Raw genomic sequence first — 18,422 nt, 5'->3', positions numbered from 1 at the left:
CTATTGTAAGTTGATGATATTATAGGAGTTCAGAAGCACAAAAAAAATTACATCTTACATAGTAATTCTTAAATATATATTTAAACTTAATATAGTTTCAAATGTCAGTGTAATTCTTCAAAGCTTACTCTTTCTTTTGCTTTGAGACTGTAATATCTAATATCAAGTGATTGTCAGTTTTCTTCAAAACTAAGGGACCTACTTCATGCAACAGCTAGCTTATGAATTGCTGGTTTTTTCTTTATTTTACAATTACCCACCAATAGCAAATTTTGTATGAGAATAGTAAGACTTATGAAGATTTTTTTCAAACAAGACAAAAATGCTTTATTTAGATCACCAAGAGTAATGTTTCACAGAAAGGGAGCAGTTACAAACTCTAAAGTTGCAGATTCTCTTTTGCTGTCAATATTCATTTACCCCTAAAATATTTTGAGATGATGCTATGTCCAAATATGAACTCAAGTGTGTTGAACAGAGTTCTCTAGTCTCATCACATTAAACATCTTTAAAAACATTTTAATGCTAAGAAATATCTAAACAGTGTGGTTCTTGCCAACGACTCACTGTGATGTCTAGCAGAACAGCCTAACCTATGTATACTTTCATGAATGTTCCCCCTGAACACAGCAGTGGCTGCTTCTTGCTACCACACACAGCCTGTGCAATAGCATGCATTTTTTAAAAAAATAAGCAACTTTACTTCCCTACAGGCATGACAACCACAATAGCCCAGGAAGTTATTCTTAACAAAAAACCCTACAGTATGTGAATAACTCAAATCCCGAAGCCTGCCCTCTCTCAGAGCCCCTCCTCCCCCAGGGTGGGCCCACCTAGAAAGGAAAACACCAAGCCAGGTGCTTACAGAGCCATCAAACTTTAACAGATTGTCCTGGGGTTCTTGCTGCTATAGTGGGCCTCACAGGCGGAGACATATGCCGACTCCAGGAAGAATTCTGCCTGGTATTCTGCTAAAAATCTCAGGAAGAGATCCAAGTGCTTCAGTAATGCTTTCAGGTTCTTCTCAGAGAAGGACATCTTTCCAAGAATCTCGGGGAGTTTCACAAACAGTCGCAGTAAATGCTGTGCGCCATAAATGTATGAGGGGGGAGGCGGCTGGTGTCCTGGGGGGTAATTGTCAGGCACAAGCTTCCAGGAGAGGATCTCATTTAGTTCCTCTGCTGTCCCTTCAAAGCCAGCAAACATAGCACTCCCTTCCTTCCCTGGAGTGAGAGAAAAGGGGGACGGTGATGTGCCGTGCACAGGTGTCTTTTGCAAGTGCGGGAACAGCTTGGGCACACTGCGCTTGGCCTGGGGTGAGGCCCGGTCCTCAGGCTGCCAGTGGCAGTGGGCAAGGTGTCGCATGGACCGCCTGGGAGCCCGCGGCACTTCCGCCTCCGCTCTGCGCCTCTTGTGGGCGGCGGGCCCGGCCACGGGCTGGCTCTCGGAGGGCTGCGGGGTGGATGGGCCCGGCCAGGGCGCCTCCTGGCTCCTGCCTGTCTCGGTGGCTTTCTCCTCAGTCGGAAAGAAAAAGGTGGAGGAAGTCACCATTTCATACTGTGCCTGTTCCTGAGGGTAGAGCAGCACGAGGGGGAGCGCGTGGTCGAAGGTGATGCGCAGCCCGTCCGCCATCTCCCTGCAGAGGCCCACGCTCCTCTCGGGCGCGGTGCGCTGGGGGTGCGACCGGCGGTCCCCCGAGGACAGCGCGCTCGCCCAGAAGTGGCGCACGTAGCACTCCAGGATGGCCCCCACGTTGGTCTGGCATGGCAGCCTCACCAGCCGCCGCCTGCGGTTGATGTAGTAACAGTCGTCCGTCAGCCGCTGCTGGAGCACTTCCGGGATGGGGATGCGGACGGCCCTTTCATCCGGTTCCCTTTTCGCGTGCGACTCCAATTCCCTCTTGCCTTTGGGCTTTGGGTCGGTATCGCCATGTTCACCCACGTCCTCATCCTTCTCCTCACCGTCGTCCTTATGGCCGCAACCGAGGGAGCTCATCCTTTTCACGTTCCCGACAGTCCCCGCCGGCAGACGACCCGCTGCGCTTTCCCCTTCTGCCTGGGCTCCGCGGGCTGGCGGCGGCTTTTCTGGCTGGTTCACACTGTAACCTGAGACTTCATCTGTTCCACGGAGCCACGGCTTTTGGGCTGCCACCTCCGTTCTCGGCCATTAAAACGATCTGATCGCCTGGAACTTTCCGCCAGTTTTGTCTTCCCCCAGCAACAACATGACGTACTTGGCGTGGCGCAGCACTCGCGCCAGGGCGGGCGGGGGTCAAGCAGGAAGCGCAGCACTTTCTGGGTAGAATTGAAATTCTGCTCCTTTTTCGTAAGGACCAACCTCTATGACTTTAGGAGAAGAAGTAAAATACTAATTTAGAAATAAATTTAGGTTAGAAATTGGTTATTTTAACGTAATAAACATAGTTGAGTGTTAATATTCCATCAGAGCAAATTACGTAATTATGGATTCCCGGTAACCCAGTTGCTAGTTAAATTTCATTACATTAGTAATAAGAAATAGTTCAAATTAACTTATGAAAAATATTTTTAGTATCAGAAATTAGAATATAATCTTGATTACAAATTCCCTTTTTTAAAATTACGTGCGTGCACACATTCGTAGATACCTATATACACACACCCAGTACTTTTTGTTCTTTATATTAATTTAAATGATCATCTGTTGCTAATGGGTTAATCCTGTGTTTTCTTGGATAAGTAGATTCTTCCGTATTTATAAAATTAAGATTTATGAAATTTTGAATTAAAACCACAGATAAATTCGTGAATGTAATTATTGCTTTAATAACAAATTTAGAACTGGTGATGCCAAAGGACTGGCCGGTTTTCAAACTATACATTTCTATTTACCCTTTTACCTAGGGGATTCTTATCCTTTGTGACTGCCTGTATTCTGCCAACTTAGTGAAATTTATTTTTTTTTCACTGACTTAAGAAATACTTAAGTCTCCATCAAGCACTATGCTTTATTGGAGAGTCGCGTGTTGTTTTAATTTGGGGATTTTTTTTTTCTCTTCGCTGAATTTTTCTTCTCCATCTACCTTTGATCATTGTAAAGGTTGGTTTTTAGTCCTCTGTCAGTTCTCGCTACAGGGGTTCAATGATCAGTTCTAGGCTTTCCTTCTTTCTTCTTCTTCTTCTTTTAAATGGTTGTTGTTTTTGTTTGTTTCTTTTCTGTGTTCTTGCTACGTAGCCCCAGGCTGCCCGCCTCCTGCCTTCACTGCCAAGTGCTGGGCATTACAGATGTGTGCTATTTCACTTGCCAGTGGTCAGCTCTTCATAACCCCGCCTCTGTGTACCCAGGCTGAAGCACTGCTCTGAGCACTTTCTATTGAACATTAACATTTGCAAAATGCGTGAATTTATCGATCTCTGTGTGCTTTTAATCTATACTTTTTATTTATATATTTTTTAAAGCTATATATTTATAAAAGCCCAAGCTAAACTGCAGCTGCAGGAGGTCCCAGAACCTTTCTGCAATTCAGATCTGCATTTGGGAGTAGAGTGAAAAGACTCCCCAGAGTTTCCACTCACACTTCACTGTAGAATCCCCATGGGAAGCTGACTCTGCCCCCTTCTCTCCTCTACAGATCTTCAGACGTGTGTGTGTGTGTGTGTGTGTGTGTGTGTGTGGGTGTGGGTGTGGGTGTGTGTGGTTGGTGTGCATGGCTACTGTTTGTATCAATCATGTCCCATTTTTGGGTTTGACTGTTAGGGAGGTACATAGTTTTCTCCAGTGCTGTAGGATGAAGACTTTCATATCAAAGAAACGAAATGTGGTTAAGTAAGATATATATGCACACCCAAATAGAGGTAATATCCAAATGTATATTTATGTGACACACATTCATAATATGTGATTAGAGTTTGTAAACACACACACTATAGAACCTATGAGAATGTACAGATTTAAATTATTGGTAAAAATGAAGTGTGCTTCTTTCCCCAGTGACCTGAATTAAGAGCAGGAGAACGTGGCAGAGAGAGAAGGGCTTGTGACTATGGGGAGGGGAAACTGAGAACATGTTTGGAATATATTCAAGGGGAGGACAGGCTACCCAAGGCCAAACCACACAGATTCTCTCCTCTTGCCCTAGACAAGAGCCTGCCTCCTCACAGTAGTGGTTCGTAGTGTTTTAAAAGAGGCATGTAGTGTTTCTAATAATTAAAAGTAGAGTTAAGGGATTTGGCTTGGGTTATGCAAAAGCTTCTGAGGGATACATTATATTAAAATAAGGAATCAGTTTTATTAAAATATACACTGTAAAATAAGTAAAAGGGTTAGTTTCTAATTTTACAGATTGTATTCAGATACCTCAAGTATTTCACATTTTTATTTCTAGCAGTGAATGAGAGAAAGGGGGAAGGAAAGGGGTGGGGGAGATAGAAGGACAAAGAGAAGGCAGTGTGGAGCAAGCTGTGGAGAGGAGAGAGTGCAGGGAAAAAAGAGAGGAGACTGAAGGCAGGGCGGGGGGGGGGGATGTGACAGGTGGAGGCTAAGTTTTAGCGCATGTTTTTGTTTCTGTGAGAAACAAAAAGGAGAAATTTGTCTTGACTCCTGATATCATAGTGAACAGCCTCGACTGTCCATAGTCCTTCCGAGGAAGGGTAGGGTGCAGTAGAGCTGCTTACCTGATGGCAGCTAAGACCACAGAAGTTGATGTCGCGGGTGGGTGATATAGACCTTCACAGGCACATCCTCCCTGTCCTACTTCCTTCTTTTAGCGTCCGCCTTCTGGTTCCCACCATTTGGTTATCTACTCAAGTAAGAATCCGTGAAAGGATATCCACTGATCAGGCCTTCACCTTTATGGCCAGTCACTTCCAAAAGCCCGCCTCTAAACACTATCCCTGCAACCTAGTCTGTAGCACATGGGAGCCTTGGGGGGTGGGTGGTTAACTCCAAACTGTAAAAAGAGGCAGGTACACAGGATGAAGTGGAGGGAATGAAGATGGATGGTGAGTATACCACATCAACAGAAAGAGAACTAAGCCAGGTAATGTGTGGTTGTTTTAATTAGCAGCTTTTCCTACGTTAGTTTAGTGAGCTCCTTTCGCATATGAGGCAGACAGTCTTTTTTAGGGACCTAGATTTCCTCTGCTCTCCTTCCCTCACTATAGCTGTTATTACATTCTTGGTCGGATCCCATGTACCTTGAAACCTTCCCATGGCTATAAACATTTCATTCATTGATGGATGAAGTAGCAGTTTGGTATGGCTGTATTAGTCTCCCTACAGCTTGCTTCTTCTTTAATACCTGAACGATTTTATAGTTGCCTTGTTGTGCAAGTATCTTCCACTGAGGTATCTTGAGACTATCGCAAAGCATAAACCATTCTGTCTCTTATACTCTCATGCTTACACAAAGCCATGAAGTCCCTAAATGTGCACACTGATTCTAATTTGTTACTTCATTTTGGAACAGTTCCCTAAGGCAGTTATTTTCAGGCTCCTTTAAAAAATAATTGATGCAAATAGGGCACAGAAAAGTCAACTATTTACTTCAGATGATATTACTAATTTGTGCAGCCAGAAATTTAATCCGGGCTTACTGGTTCCAGAGACTGTAATGCCCAATGCATGCATTGCTGAGGTTCCCATTACTGTTATCCTACACACACACACACACACACACACACACACACACACACACACACACACTATTACTTTTCTCATCCTGTGATGATGGTTACTATAGAAATACTTCGCAGAGACAAGCATAGCTAGTACAGTTCTCGCCTCTCCGTGTGGGGCTGGGAAGTCTTATCTGGTATTTTTCACTTTCCTACATTACAAGTATTCAAAGAGACTCAGCTGCTTAGGGTTCTATATCTAACTTTCAGACCTTGGTCTAAAGCTGGTTTTTGTGGGGTCTGAGCCCCAGTGAGCTGTATTAAACCTGTAGTAGTTTTTGGCACTAGATGAGGATTCTTAGGAGATCCAAAGAATCTATGGACCCTAGCCATTTTCTTCCCTTAGCAGCCAACAGTAGTTACCTTCCCGTTGGTTGGTTCAGTGATATAAGGAGAACGTTTATATTTCTACATATGGGAATACTCTAGAATACCTCTCAGGACTGTGAGCTTTTCTAGAAAAGCATTGCTGACATCAGCTACTGACACCAGTACGGCATCCAGACCCCCCACAGTCCAGTTTGGGAAATGCAAGGAGCCCTGCCAGTGCAGGATTACTGGAGCCCGGAGGCTGAAAGGCAGCTGCACGTCTGAAACGCCAACCTCAGCTCCGGTGAGGACTCCGGAAAGCTGATCCTCTGCTGCTCAATGCAGCGCTCTCCGGCTGGCCGCAGTCCCTTTTCACCCCAGCAGTAGACAGCTTCTGCAAGCTTGGAGGTGGGGGTCGGGACCTAGAGAATCTTGTTAGTTTCAGTTTTCCCCGGGTTTGTCCGGTTTACTTCCTGAATCTCTAGCGCCCCACCCATCCCTCCCGGTGGAATGTTTCAATTCCGGGGAAATGTCCCCAGGACTGGTTCATCAAACCCACCCCGGAAGGGCAGGGCGGCCCAACAGCCAAGGACAGGAATGGGCTCCACTGTTAGTAGAAGGATACTGTGCCTTATTATTTTCTAAAACACAGTTATGTTGGGGGTAGGAAGTCTTGTCACCCCCAATCCCCAGGAGCTTTCTGACTCAAACTTTCAGAGGCTCAAATTTAAGGGGCAAAGGAGCTACAGAGCCCTCTTCTGGTAGGCTGGAGTACAGCAGCAGCCTCAGAAAATAAATAAAATAAAGGAAAGAAAGAAAGAAAGAAAGAAAGAAAGAAAGAAAGAAAGAAAGAAAGAAAGAAAGAAAGGAAGAAAGAAAGAAAGAGAGAAAAGAGACAAAAGAGGCTGAAGTACTAAAGCCCAGGCCTAACAAAGCACTGTTGGTAGGTGGGTGGGTGAGGCAGCAGGTGGCTGCCAAGGTCACCATGGCAGCCAAGAACAGGCCTAGACTTTCTTAGGCTTTTTCTTACCTAATACAGACTGGTGGACCTGATTGGCCCACTTTTAGTTGGAGGAGGACTAACTTGGGGGTTCTTCCTCTCCCTTTTGTTTATTTTATTGGCATTCTTACGCCCAACCAATCAAGGATGTTCTGGGGCTTTAGAGCCAGTTGTTGCATGAGCCAGTGAAGGGAGAAGGGAAGGCTCCTGACTCCATTGGACTTCAGAACCTTGGCCCTGGCCACTTTGGTCAGGAGAGAGGAAAGACTGACTGTCTTCAAGACTCACAAGACACAAACCCACGGAAGGCTCTCAACACTCCAAGTCTCTACCTCCGTCAGGGAGCACAAGGAGCCAGCCTGCAGGACCCAACCTGCAGAGAGACTCATTTCTGTTTCCTCCTTGAAGCCTCCAGGCTCTGCCTGGCTGCTAGGGTAGTTTGTTGTGACCACCAAAAACACCCTGACCAAAAGCAGCTTGGGGAAGAGGGTTTCTTTACCTTACACTCCCACATCAAAATCCTTGAGACAGGAACTGAAGTAGAGGCCACAGAGGGGCCTTTCTTACTTACTGTCTTATTCTTGGCTTCTTCAGACTAGTCCAGGGTCACCAGTTCAAAGGGTGTCACTGATACCCAGTCACTTGAGCCCTCCCACATCAAGCCTCAATCAGAACAATTCAGGACAGCCTTGCCCTCAGGCCTATCTGCCAAAGAAGGCATTCCCACAGTTGGGGCTTCCTCCCCTAAGATGACTGTAGTTGGTATGGAGTTGATATGAAGCTAACCAGCACAGCTGGAGAAGGACATTTGTCTCTGCAGCTGCTTCTACCCCTCAGTCCATCCCACAGTCCCAGGCTTCCAGGTGGTTTGATCCCCTTGACTTGTGTACTTGTTCTGCAGGGGGTTGTTCTCAGCTGACTCTTCCACCTTCTGAGAGCTTTTGAGCCCTAAGCCCTTCCCAGAGCTGTGGCACTTCCCCCCTATAATGACTCTCCTCTCCACAAGTACCCCCTGCTATTGCTAGTTCAAACTTGTTTCATTTAAATCTTTCCTGGTGATCCTTTTTTTCAGGCGCTTTATCTCCTTTAAAGGTTGTTAATTCCAAACTTGCAGAGAACTTATTCGAACTCTTTGCTGTCTGCCCACTCTCTTCTTGGAGAAGGCTGGGACATGAAAGTGCCGGTCAGAAACATAATCAGATCTTCAATTGTTTGTGCATAATACTCTCAGCTATCAAAAGAAAGTGGTGCTTTTGTAGGATAAGGTTAAACTGACCCAAAGAACACAGTAAATTGTGTAAACATAGGAATTATATGCGCAGCATAATCTCTAGTGAAAAACCCTCGTTTTCAAGGTCGGTGGGAAAATTTCCCCCAGACTCAATAATTCAGGCCAACAGATGCAATCAGCAAGAGGTGTCTTTATTGATTACACAGGCACCTGTGGGTGTAACAGTAGCTTACGCCAACTGCCCACCCCGGGCAAATTCAAACAGCCATATTTATAGGGAAAAATGATTACATAAGAGGGTAGTATAGAACAAGCATTTCATTGGCTCTCAAATTGGTGGGCTCAGCTCATCCTGGAAATGGCCCCATGTCTAGTCTCGAATTTCCCCGAAAAACCATAAAGACAGATAAAACACCCTGCATCGAGTTTACACTTTAGATAGGATATCTTGGCAGGGGGTGGGTGGGGGGGGGGATGGAGTATCCCTTCTCCTTAGTCCCGAAAAACTCCAAAGCTACATATAGCACTCTGTCTCTCTCCTTAGCCTAGTCAGTGAGTCTGCAACCCATAGATACCCAGTTTTAGCATTGGCTGAGCTGAGGGGCCCAGCTAAATTTCAGCAAAGTTTAACATAGTACATGGGCTTGGGGGTCTTTCAAGTATGGAAGTCTTTCACTAGTTTATGTGAAATTTTCTTTAGCCACAGAAGAAAACATTACTAAGTCTGGCTCTAGTTGTTACCATGTGCTGTACCTCCAACTGCTGCTCTTTTGACCATGTAGATTTCTAAGGGGAATCTTCAAGTATAATATCTACTAATTTACTTTGTTGGAAAGATAAGCATTTAGGTATTAATTCTGCAGCTTTATGGGCCATGGCTGATGACTGGAATGGATGGTCAGGGGCTCAGTATCCAATCATTATGAGATGTATTACCATGGTAACTCCACTAGGATTCAGTGGATAGTTTCCAAATCTATGGGTGTACGGAGGGATCTGATTAAATAAATCACAAAACAAAAGCCATGAATCTAGGAAAGGGGCTGGTAGGGATGGGGGCTTGACAGGAAGGAGGGAGGTAATGGGGATATTGGGGAGCGAGTAATGGATCTATATCATGTACCCACATGAAATTTTCATACAGCAGAGCAAATGAAAAATAAAAAGTGACGATAAATGGGGAGGTAAATAGAGGGCTCCCTGAGAGTAATCCATGTTTTTCTTGGTATATTCATCATATTTAGTGATGAGGGTTTTTTTTTTTGGGGGGGGTTATTTTTTTTTTTGTTTTTGTTTTTTTGAAACAGAGTTTCTCTGTGTAACAGCCCTAGTTGTCCTGGAACTAGCTCTGTAGATCAGGTTGCCCTCGAACTCACAGAAATCTGCCCTTCTCTGCCTCCTGAGTGCTGGGATTAAAGGCCTGGCCTATTGATGATGAAGCTGTTTTGATTTAAGTTACCTAATGTGCTTTGACCACATTCATCCCTATATCCTCATCTTTTTTCCCCCTCCCACTCCTTCTAGTCTCCTTCCCATTCCCAGATTATTTCATCTCATTTATCCCTTTTACCCAACACACACACACACACACACACACACACACACACACACACACAACACACACAGAGAGAATATATAAATATAAAAGTATACTCTGGGATCCACATTTAAGAGACAACATTTTTTTGAGTATAGCTTATTTTACTTAGCACCATCTCTAGTTGCATCCACTTTTTTTTCTGCAAATGATGTATTTTCTTTCTTTCTTTAATGGCTGCTTAAAATTCCAGATGTGTGTTCATCTACATTTCTTACCTGGTAACTTTTGCTGAGGCTGGTTCCATGACTTGGGTATTGTGAATATTACAGTGAAAATGGATGAATTGGTTTTGCTGTAGTTTTCTGACTTAGATTTATTTGGATATATTCCCAGGAGGGGTACATCTACATTTTATGATGGTTTGCTTGTAGCTTTGTGCGGATTTTTCTGTGAAGAAGGTCATTGGAATTTCTGTGATGGTTATCTGGGTCTGGAGATTTCTTTTGTCAATAGAGGCAGTTTTGCAATATTAATTCTCATGAATATGGTTGATCTTGCAGATAAAATGATCCTATTCTTAAGTGATCTTGAAAGATCTACAGAAAAATAAGAAGTGATAAACACTTTTAGTAAAGTAGAATGATTTTAAATTAACTGTTCAGAAATCAGTGCCTTTCTTATGTACTAGAAGTAAAAGTATTAGGAAGAAATCACAAAGAAAAAAAACACAAAAGAAAAGAAAACAAGAAAGCTAGAACTAAGCCTAATCATGGAAGCATGAGACCCCTGTGAATGAAAGTCTCAAACACTGAGCGTGGCAGGTGAGATGAATGAATTCATTTACATGAATTCTCAGTAAAGGACTGTTTGCTTCTGCAAAGGCGGCAAAGTTAACCCCTGTTGTGATGGGTCACCTTTCCTCTGCTTTCCTGGAGCCTGCCCAAATGAGATGGTGGGCAGAAGGACCCCATGAGAACACACAGTTATTTTTGTCAAAATAAGAACAAAATGGGTTTTAAAAAACAAAAACAAAAAACAAAAGCAAGTGTATTTACTGGAAAATTCTAGGAGCTTGTGTGCAGTTCTTGCGTTTCTTTTTCCATATATCCTAGTAGTCCTCAGTCTGCCACTGAAACCTGGACTGGTGTTGAGTTTGTTGACTTAGAAACCCGACTTATGCAGGATGTGGCGACTGAGATTCAGGTTTTATTTCTGCCCTGGGTCCCACAGAACTGGCAGAGTTGATACGTAGTTCAGAGTCATACAAACAGTACCTGCCATTTTCAAAGGTCAGAGAGGTAAAAATTACACATCACACTGCTGTCTTGGTGGTAAGCACCAGTAGATTCAGCATCTTATGAAGCATTTTCGGGTTACTATTTAAACATTTTTTGCCAATAGTAGTTGGAGGTTTTACTGAGATGGATAGCCTCTCAGTTTTTAAACATCTCTTACCCTCTAGCTATTGAGATATTTAGAGGAAGGTACTTCTTCCTCACTCAGTTGCTATTGTGTTAACATTAGAAGAGTCCTTCATGATGGCCTCTTAGGTGGGACCACATTTGAGACTGTCTTGCTCTAAATTTGGAAAATATGGTAGCTGCATGGCTGTCCATGCTCGGTGGAAGCATATACCTTCTGGTATATATATTGACCAAGTCAGCAGTGCAATTATATAGACTACACTGGCACATTCTTGTAAAGAGAGCTTATATGACAATGTATTTCATTGCTCATGATGAACAGATGTGTTACATGTTTTAACTGGGCATAGGAAAATTTAGCACTGAGTAGATTGGGCAGATATTCCAGTTCCCCAGTTGGGTATGAGAAGTTTGTTTACTGCAGCACATATCTGTTTTTAGCATGTAACACGGTTTTGAGCAATAATAAGATGTGAGTAGCTTCTGCTTGTACGAGGAGTCTTAGGAAAACCTCTGGCTGCTCATTGACACCTTGTATTTCTCCCTTCCTTTCCAGTAGGTACAAATATGGCTCTTAAATTGGGACTGTTTTATTTTGGAATATACTTTAGAGATTTCTGTTTTTCTTTATAAAAAGACCGCCTTTGACAGCTAGGGAGAAAAAAAAATATAATTATTTTGAGGACTGTATAAAGAGTAGACCTCAATGGGTGCTTCAGTGTCTAATGGAGACTAGGAAGCAACCTTTGGTACCCAAGGTCAGATGAGCCGGTCATTTTGGGATGCTGTCAGGAAGTGTGATTCAGCTGAGGTTAGCCATTTTCCTGGCATTTTCACAGCTCTCCAGATGCTCTCCTAGTGACACAAGGGTTTGGGTTTCCCACATTTAGGCTCATGCCATGCTTGATGAGGATTTTCCATAGGCAAACAAGCACTTCTGTGTTTATCACCTTCATTCAGCAACTCACACTCCCAAGGGTACTAGACTCTCTGGCTTCTGGGGAACCACAAGGTCATAATTTAGTGCCTTATTTGTACCCTGTTTTGTTGTTTGAAATAGAGAATACATTAATAGCTAAGGTTTTTGCTTAGTCACTGTCTGTCTTCTGGTATCTAAAAGTTTCTCTCAACAAAAGTGACATAATAAAACATTGCCTAAGATGGTTTTGTGGGGACAGCAGTCCCTTTCTTCCTAATCATGTTAGGACTTCTTTTTTTTTAATTTATTTATTTCTTTATTAATTAATTAAAGATTTCTGTCTCTTCCCCACCGCCGCCTCCTTTTTCCCTCCCCCTCCCCCAACCAAGTCCCCCTCCCTGTTAGGCCCAAAGAGCAATCAGGGTTCCCTGCCCTGTGGGAAGTCCAAGGACCACACCCACCTCCTTCTAGGTCTAGTAAGGTGAGCATCCAAACTGCCTAGGCTCCCATAAAACCAATAGGTGCAGTAGGATCAAAAACCCATTGCCATTGTTCTTGGGGTCTCAGTAGTCCTCATTGTCCGCTATGTTCAGCGAGACCGGTTTTAACCCAGGTTTTTTCAGACCCAGGCCAGTGGTTTCTAGCCATAAATAAAGGACATTGAGCCTATAATTCAGGCTCTTAGAGAAGCCAAATAAGAAGGAGAACCCAAAGAAAAACATATAGGCATCCTCCTGAATAGTAACCTTCATCAGGCGATGAAAGGAGACTAGAGACAGAGACCCACATTGGAGCACCGGACTGAAATCTCAAGGTCCAAATCAGGAGCACCAGGAGAGAGAGCACGAGCAAGGAACTCAGGACTGCGAGGGGGGCACCCACACACTGAGACAATGGGGATGTCCTATCAGGACTTCTTATATATACACTCTTCTAAGACTCAAGTTTAATTTGTAGTTGATAACATAACATTACTTTAAATGGATTTTTGTATTATTTTCATTCTAAGAAGTTCTGTAATTTTTTATGATTTTCCAGTGAATTCAGATTTAAGAAAGGTAATTGATGAATTTCTGAATAGTTTTCTTGTTGTTTTTGGCAGGATCTCATTCCTGAAAAAATATTTTTGAATATCACCTTGTTGCTCTAAACCTAAAAGAAGCATTCCCCCTAATTTGAATTGGAAGCCTGGTCGTTTGTTGCTTATAAATCTCATATGTAAGATTTGAAATATATTGCTAGTCATTTTTTTTTTTGGTTTTCTATACAGAGAGAATGCTAAAATAACATGTCTATTTTTATTTATGTTGTTAACTTTGATTTAATATCACACTGGCAAAAATAATATTATTTTACTTAAGTGCTGTTTCCTTCTATGTTTAGTATATCTGCTGTTTTATACAAATATGCTAGTATAATTAGTGAGCCATTAAGATTTGTTTATTAGATTAATGCATAATTAAGGAGCAAATGGCATTAGCTGATATCAAGTCTGGCAAGAATCTGTATGCATCATCATTAAAATGTACTCCCCTATTAGTATTCTGCATCTGTTTACGAGTCACATATGGCTATAATGATATACTCTTCCTCATTATCCACTGTAGCATAACACTTATTTTTAATGAAATATTAAAAGATAATTATTAAATAAAATTTGAACATGCAGTTTAATAAATTGTTATAGACCACTTACCCAAGCAATCCTAATCAAGTAAGAACTCACTAGCACTATGGGACTTTGTTTTTTCCTTGCTGCATTTACCTCCAATGGTTCTATTATTTTGATTTTTATGGTATTTAAATAATTTTTACTATTGTTGTCTAGACATGCATTGCTTAAGAACATTTTAATTTGTTTTGTGAGGTTTATGTAAATGATAGCTTAGACTGTATATCCTATTGTATCTGACTTTTTCTATGCAACATTGTTGTTAAAATTAATATTACATGTATTTATAATTTAATTATATGCTATTCAGTTATATAAGTATGTCATGTTTTGGCTGCATATTGTGCCATTAAATATATATTTAAGGTTTTTCCTATTTGGGATATTGTTAAAAATTCATACAACATGTAGAACATGAGTTACATATATATGTGTGCATGTCTGTGTATGTGTGGTCACATAATTCTCAGACGAGATAAAGGTCTTTTAAAATTTCCTATTTTATTCAATGACACTCTAGTTTATCTTTGTGTAAGTATCCAGTAGTTTTAGTTGTTGTGCCTCTGTGCTAAGTTTCAAGAAAGACCTTTGTTTGTTTGTTTGTTTTGTTTACCCTGCTTCCTTTCCCGACCTTTTCTTACCACATGAAATTTAAAATCAGCTTGTCACTCTGACCCCACTACTGGGATTATAATTATCATTGTGTTCATTCTGTAATCAATACTGAATGAATTGACTTCTTTATAATACAAAATTTTCTAATCTATAAACATACTGTATTTAATTAAATCTCCATTAAGTATTATTTAATTATACTCATTAAAGTTTTATAGTCTTCTCCATTTTACAGCTTTGGGAGACTTGTTTTCATCTTACAGGGTTTTATGAATCATGTATACTACAGTAAGTGGTTGAATCCGTGAGTGACTGATTGCAAAATTGATATGAGCCCTGATCCTTAACATCTCTGCTCCTGGTTCCTGATGGGTGAAATGCTGACAGTGACTTATTTGTGGAGTTAGCCACTAAGTGAAATGTGGTACACCTCTCCCAGTATTGGAAAACAGGAAGCACTTCATAAGGGTTATAAAAATATATAAATTATTTGATTAATTCTTTAAAATTATTTTAATTCACTGTTACCATAGTGGCAGTAGTTTTGATGATAATATATTTAAATTGAATTCACATTTTTTGCTAAATTTAGCCTGCAGGTAGGATCTGTACCCACTTACTGTAATACTTACATTCTTCAGTCTTATGCTAATAGCTGTCTTCATATAAATCCTATGCTTTTCATGTCTTAAAAGGCATTATATGCTTTCTTTTTTCATGGTGATGTTTAATTGACCGTTGATAGTATAAATAAATGTATTGGGTTTTCAAAGTATTAACCTACTGGCCTCCCTACATAATTCTTCTATATGTAGATTTAAGCACATGCACACACACATGTATGTAAGTGTGTGTGTGTAAATTTTCTCCTCTAATTTCTAGGTGCTTTTTTTCCTATCAACTGAATGACAGAATCAAACTTTTAGTTGCTTATGTATTGACCTTGGAGTTTCTACTGTGGCTTCTTCCATCCTCAGGGGCTACATGCCAGGATGTGCAGAGAAGCCTATGCATACTATACTTTTTATGCTATGATAAATATTTTATTTATAAATTAATTATAAGAGATTAATAGTAATGAGATTGAGTAATTTTAATTATATACTTTAAGATGTATTTGAATGCTATCTGTCTCTTGAAATATGCCATTGTGCCTCTCTGACCATTCTTATAATAATGTAAAGTCAGATATCATACCTGTCTGCTGAGGTGAAATGTGATGACCACAGTTGAACTACTCTGTAAGTGGAGCTTCAACACAGGTACTATGATACCTGACAATTGATCTAAGAACCAAACCAATTGTGGCATGACTAATGGGCGGGTAGAATGTATACGGGACAGGTCCTAAGCCATGTAACACTGTATCACATCATACCACTCAGAATATTTGGCCAACTCTTTCTAACATACTCAGTAGTTATAGGGAGATTACAGGTGCTGTCTGCACTCACCTGAAGAGCATCATGGGAAGAGTGAGACCCATCTATGAAAGATGCTCTTTTGTTAAGTTAACCCTTACAGTATACTACTTTAAAACACTTTCTTATCTAAATTATGATAATATCATTTTAACTGATTTCTACACATCTGCCTCTACCTAATTTCATACTATTCTGTAATAGCAACCAGAGTTATTTCTACCTTATAACTGCAGTGTCTTACATTATTTTATTTTTTTTGCAGATAACTCATGTTGTTAATATATACTTATTTATATATATGTTAAATAAATACTTATATATATATGTTAAATATTCTACATTTTACTCATACACATTTATGGAGTAATGTGTGTACTTTAATGCATTATACAATATATAATGTCAGTTTAGGGAAATTGCTGTGTCCAACTTGAACCATGTATCATTTATTTGTATTAGGGGTGTTTAGAATCCTGTCTACTGATTACATTTTTATTTTAATTCTTTCTTTTGTTTTAGAATTTTACACATGGGTTACAGTAGACAAGTCTGGAACTATCATGGTTACTGATGTTATCTGGATATCTGGAGCCCTACTATTCCTTCGGTTGCCTCTCCTTTCCTTTCCTTTTTTGTTCCACTTTGCCTACTTTGGCCCCTTTACACTTGTTCCATTGTGCTATAAATGCTCCCCTCATAGGGGCACTTAAGCCGTGTGCTCTTTTGACTGGGACACTTTTCCCTCATAGTGCTGTGTCTTATTTTGTTCTTTGTTGACTTGTTGCCATCTCAAGATTCTTTTCAGATCACATTAGTTGATATCCCACAGCGATCCATTTCTCCTCCTCTGTTGTAGCAGCCACTTTTGTACTTCTCTGTTTTAGATGTATCTGCCCATGGCCCTATCCTCCAACCTTCTTTCAAGACCTTACAGCTTCTGTAACTCACCAGTCAAGACCTTACCATGTCTGTAACTCACCAGGCTATAGATGGTGAAACAGACTAATTTTGGAAATGATGAGTAATGCAGAAGGAGCAACCAGACTGTGAGAGCACCCTTATAATCAAAGAAGAATACTTACCTCTTTTCTAGATGACATTTAATGCCTGTTGCCTATGTTAGGAAGTTAAAACATTGTTAATAGTCTCTGTGTTTTATTTGCCAAGTCGCCATAAGCACAAGCAACATCTGATGATGTCAGTTTGTCTTCTTGTGATCCTGATGGGAATGTTGTCAAATGATGGCATAGTTTTGCTCGGTTACATATTCACGTCATGAATTACATCAAGGCAGACTTTAATAATACATTTGCTCTTTTCTCCCCATAATGAACTGTATTTGGTTGAGTATGACATTCTTTTGATTTACTGTGCGGTTAAATTTTTTTTAACTTTCAAGTATTACTGGTGTTTGCATGATTTAAAAAACCTTTCATCATCTGGTGGTTTTGATTCTTCATCGTCTAATGAGGATTTGGTTCAGTTACGAATTTGTTCATAAATAGAGTTTCTCCAGTTATACAAATTACCTCATGGCCCACCAAGACCCCTCTCGTATTAAATATTAATTTAGAGAGCCACTGATGGTCATTTTTATCATCAGTTCAGTGACTTAGTAGGCACAGAGAAGAAAGAGGTTGGCTAGTTTCTGTCTAAATCTTTTTTATTTTGGTGTGTGTGTGTTATTTGTTGATGACAAGTTCCTCTTGCTTGTTTGACCTAGAAATCTTCTATCATTCTTTTTTTTAAGATTTATTTATTTATTATGTATACAACATTCTGCCTCCATGTATGCCCACATGCCAGAGGAGGGCGCCAGATCTCATTACAGATGGTTGTAAGCCACCATGTGGTTGCTGGGAATTGAACTCAGGACCTCTGGAAGAGCAGACGGTGCTCTAAACCACTGAGCCATCTCTCCAGCCCCTCTTCTATCATTCTTGATTCTTCCTTTTACACGACGTCTTTAGTCCAGTAGGAATTCCCATGGCTTTGTTAGATTACAGACCCTCCTCTACCTGCCTCTCAGCCACACCGCTCTGCAGCTGACAGGCCTCTGCTGTAAAGGTTAGTGTTTATGGGTGGGATAGGAACACAAAACCAGCTTCCCCTAACCTCTGTATGTGTACAACAAATTTATGGTCTTACCCTGTGTACCCAGCTTCTTGGCATAAAGGCTGTGACAGATCAAATCATGCGATGGAGAATTTATCGCCATCCTCTGAAAACTGTAAAAGGTGGAGAGTTTGGGGGATTTCACTGAAGGTTCTCTTCTTCAGGCTGCCTGTCATGTTATACATGGCAGCTCTTCTATTGAAGCTTCTCTCAAGGGTTTTACAGGAATGTTGTTCTAGTTCTCTCTCTCTCCAGGCCCTACCAGGTTGTGGGCACAACCACTATCTTTTTTTGTTTGTTTGTTTGGTTTTGGTTTTCACATAGGCTCCAGGGTTTTAACTCAGGTCCTCAAGAGAAGAGCCTTTTCCCCATTGCACATCTCCTTACCTGCTGTATGTGCTGTTTTTTTCTGCCATTGGCTGATCTTGAGCTTGTTTTGTGTTTAAAACTTTATGTTGTGCACTCTTCCTCCTCCTCTGTGATTTTGGTTTTGAGCAGCACAAACTTTAATTTACTAGA

At 41.1% G+C, this 18,422-nt stretch overlaps 2 protein-coding genes across 2 annotated transcripts in view; one reads left to right on the top strand and one right to left on the bottom strand.

The window, feature by feature from the left end:
- The window catches only part of Tbc1d32 (TBC1 domain family member 32), a 172,757-nt gene that overhangs the window by 87,751 nt on the left and 66,584 nt on the right, over positions 1 to 18,422 (top strand). The gene's annotated exons all lie outside the window — the stretch shown is intronic.
- Positions 285 to 6,442, bottom strand: LOC126499070 (male-specific lethal 3 homolog). Its single transcript, XM_050138091.1, has 2 exons — positions 6,258 to 6,442; positions 285 to 2,339 (listed from the first exon to the last, which is right to left on the bottom strand). Exon 2 carries the CDS (start codon positions 1,993 to 1,995, stop codon positions 880 to 882), a length of 1,116 nt encoding a protein of 371 aa, XP_049994048.1. The 5' UTR covers positions 1,996 to 2,339; positions 6,258 to 6,442; the 3' UTR covers positions 285 to 879.

This window comes from Alexandromys fortis, unplaced genomic scaffold, assembly GCF_014885135.2.
Source record: "Alexandromys fortis isolate MF-2015 unplaced genomic scaffold, M_Fortis_MF-2015_v1.1 scaffold_14, whole genome shotgun sequence".
Lineage (NCBI taxonomy): Eukaryota > Metazoa > Chordata > Mammalia > Rodentia > Cricetidae > Alexandromys > Alexandromys fortis.
Note: the sequence above shows the minus strand (reverse complement) of the source record. Positions and strands in the feature narration are given on the sequence as shown.

Excerpts from the sequence above, each read along its gene's own strand:
- LOC126499070 (XM_050138091.1), bottom strand. The coding sequence starts at position 1,995 with ATGAGCTCCCTCGGTTGCGGCCATAAGGACGACGGTGAGGAGAAGGAT.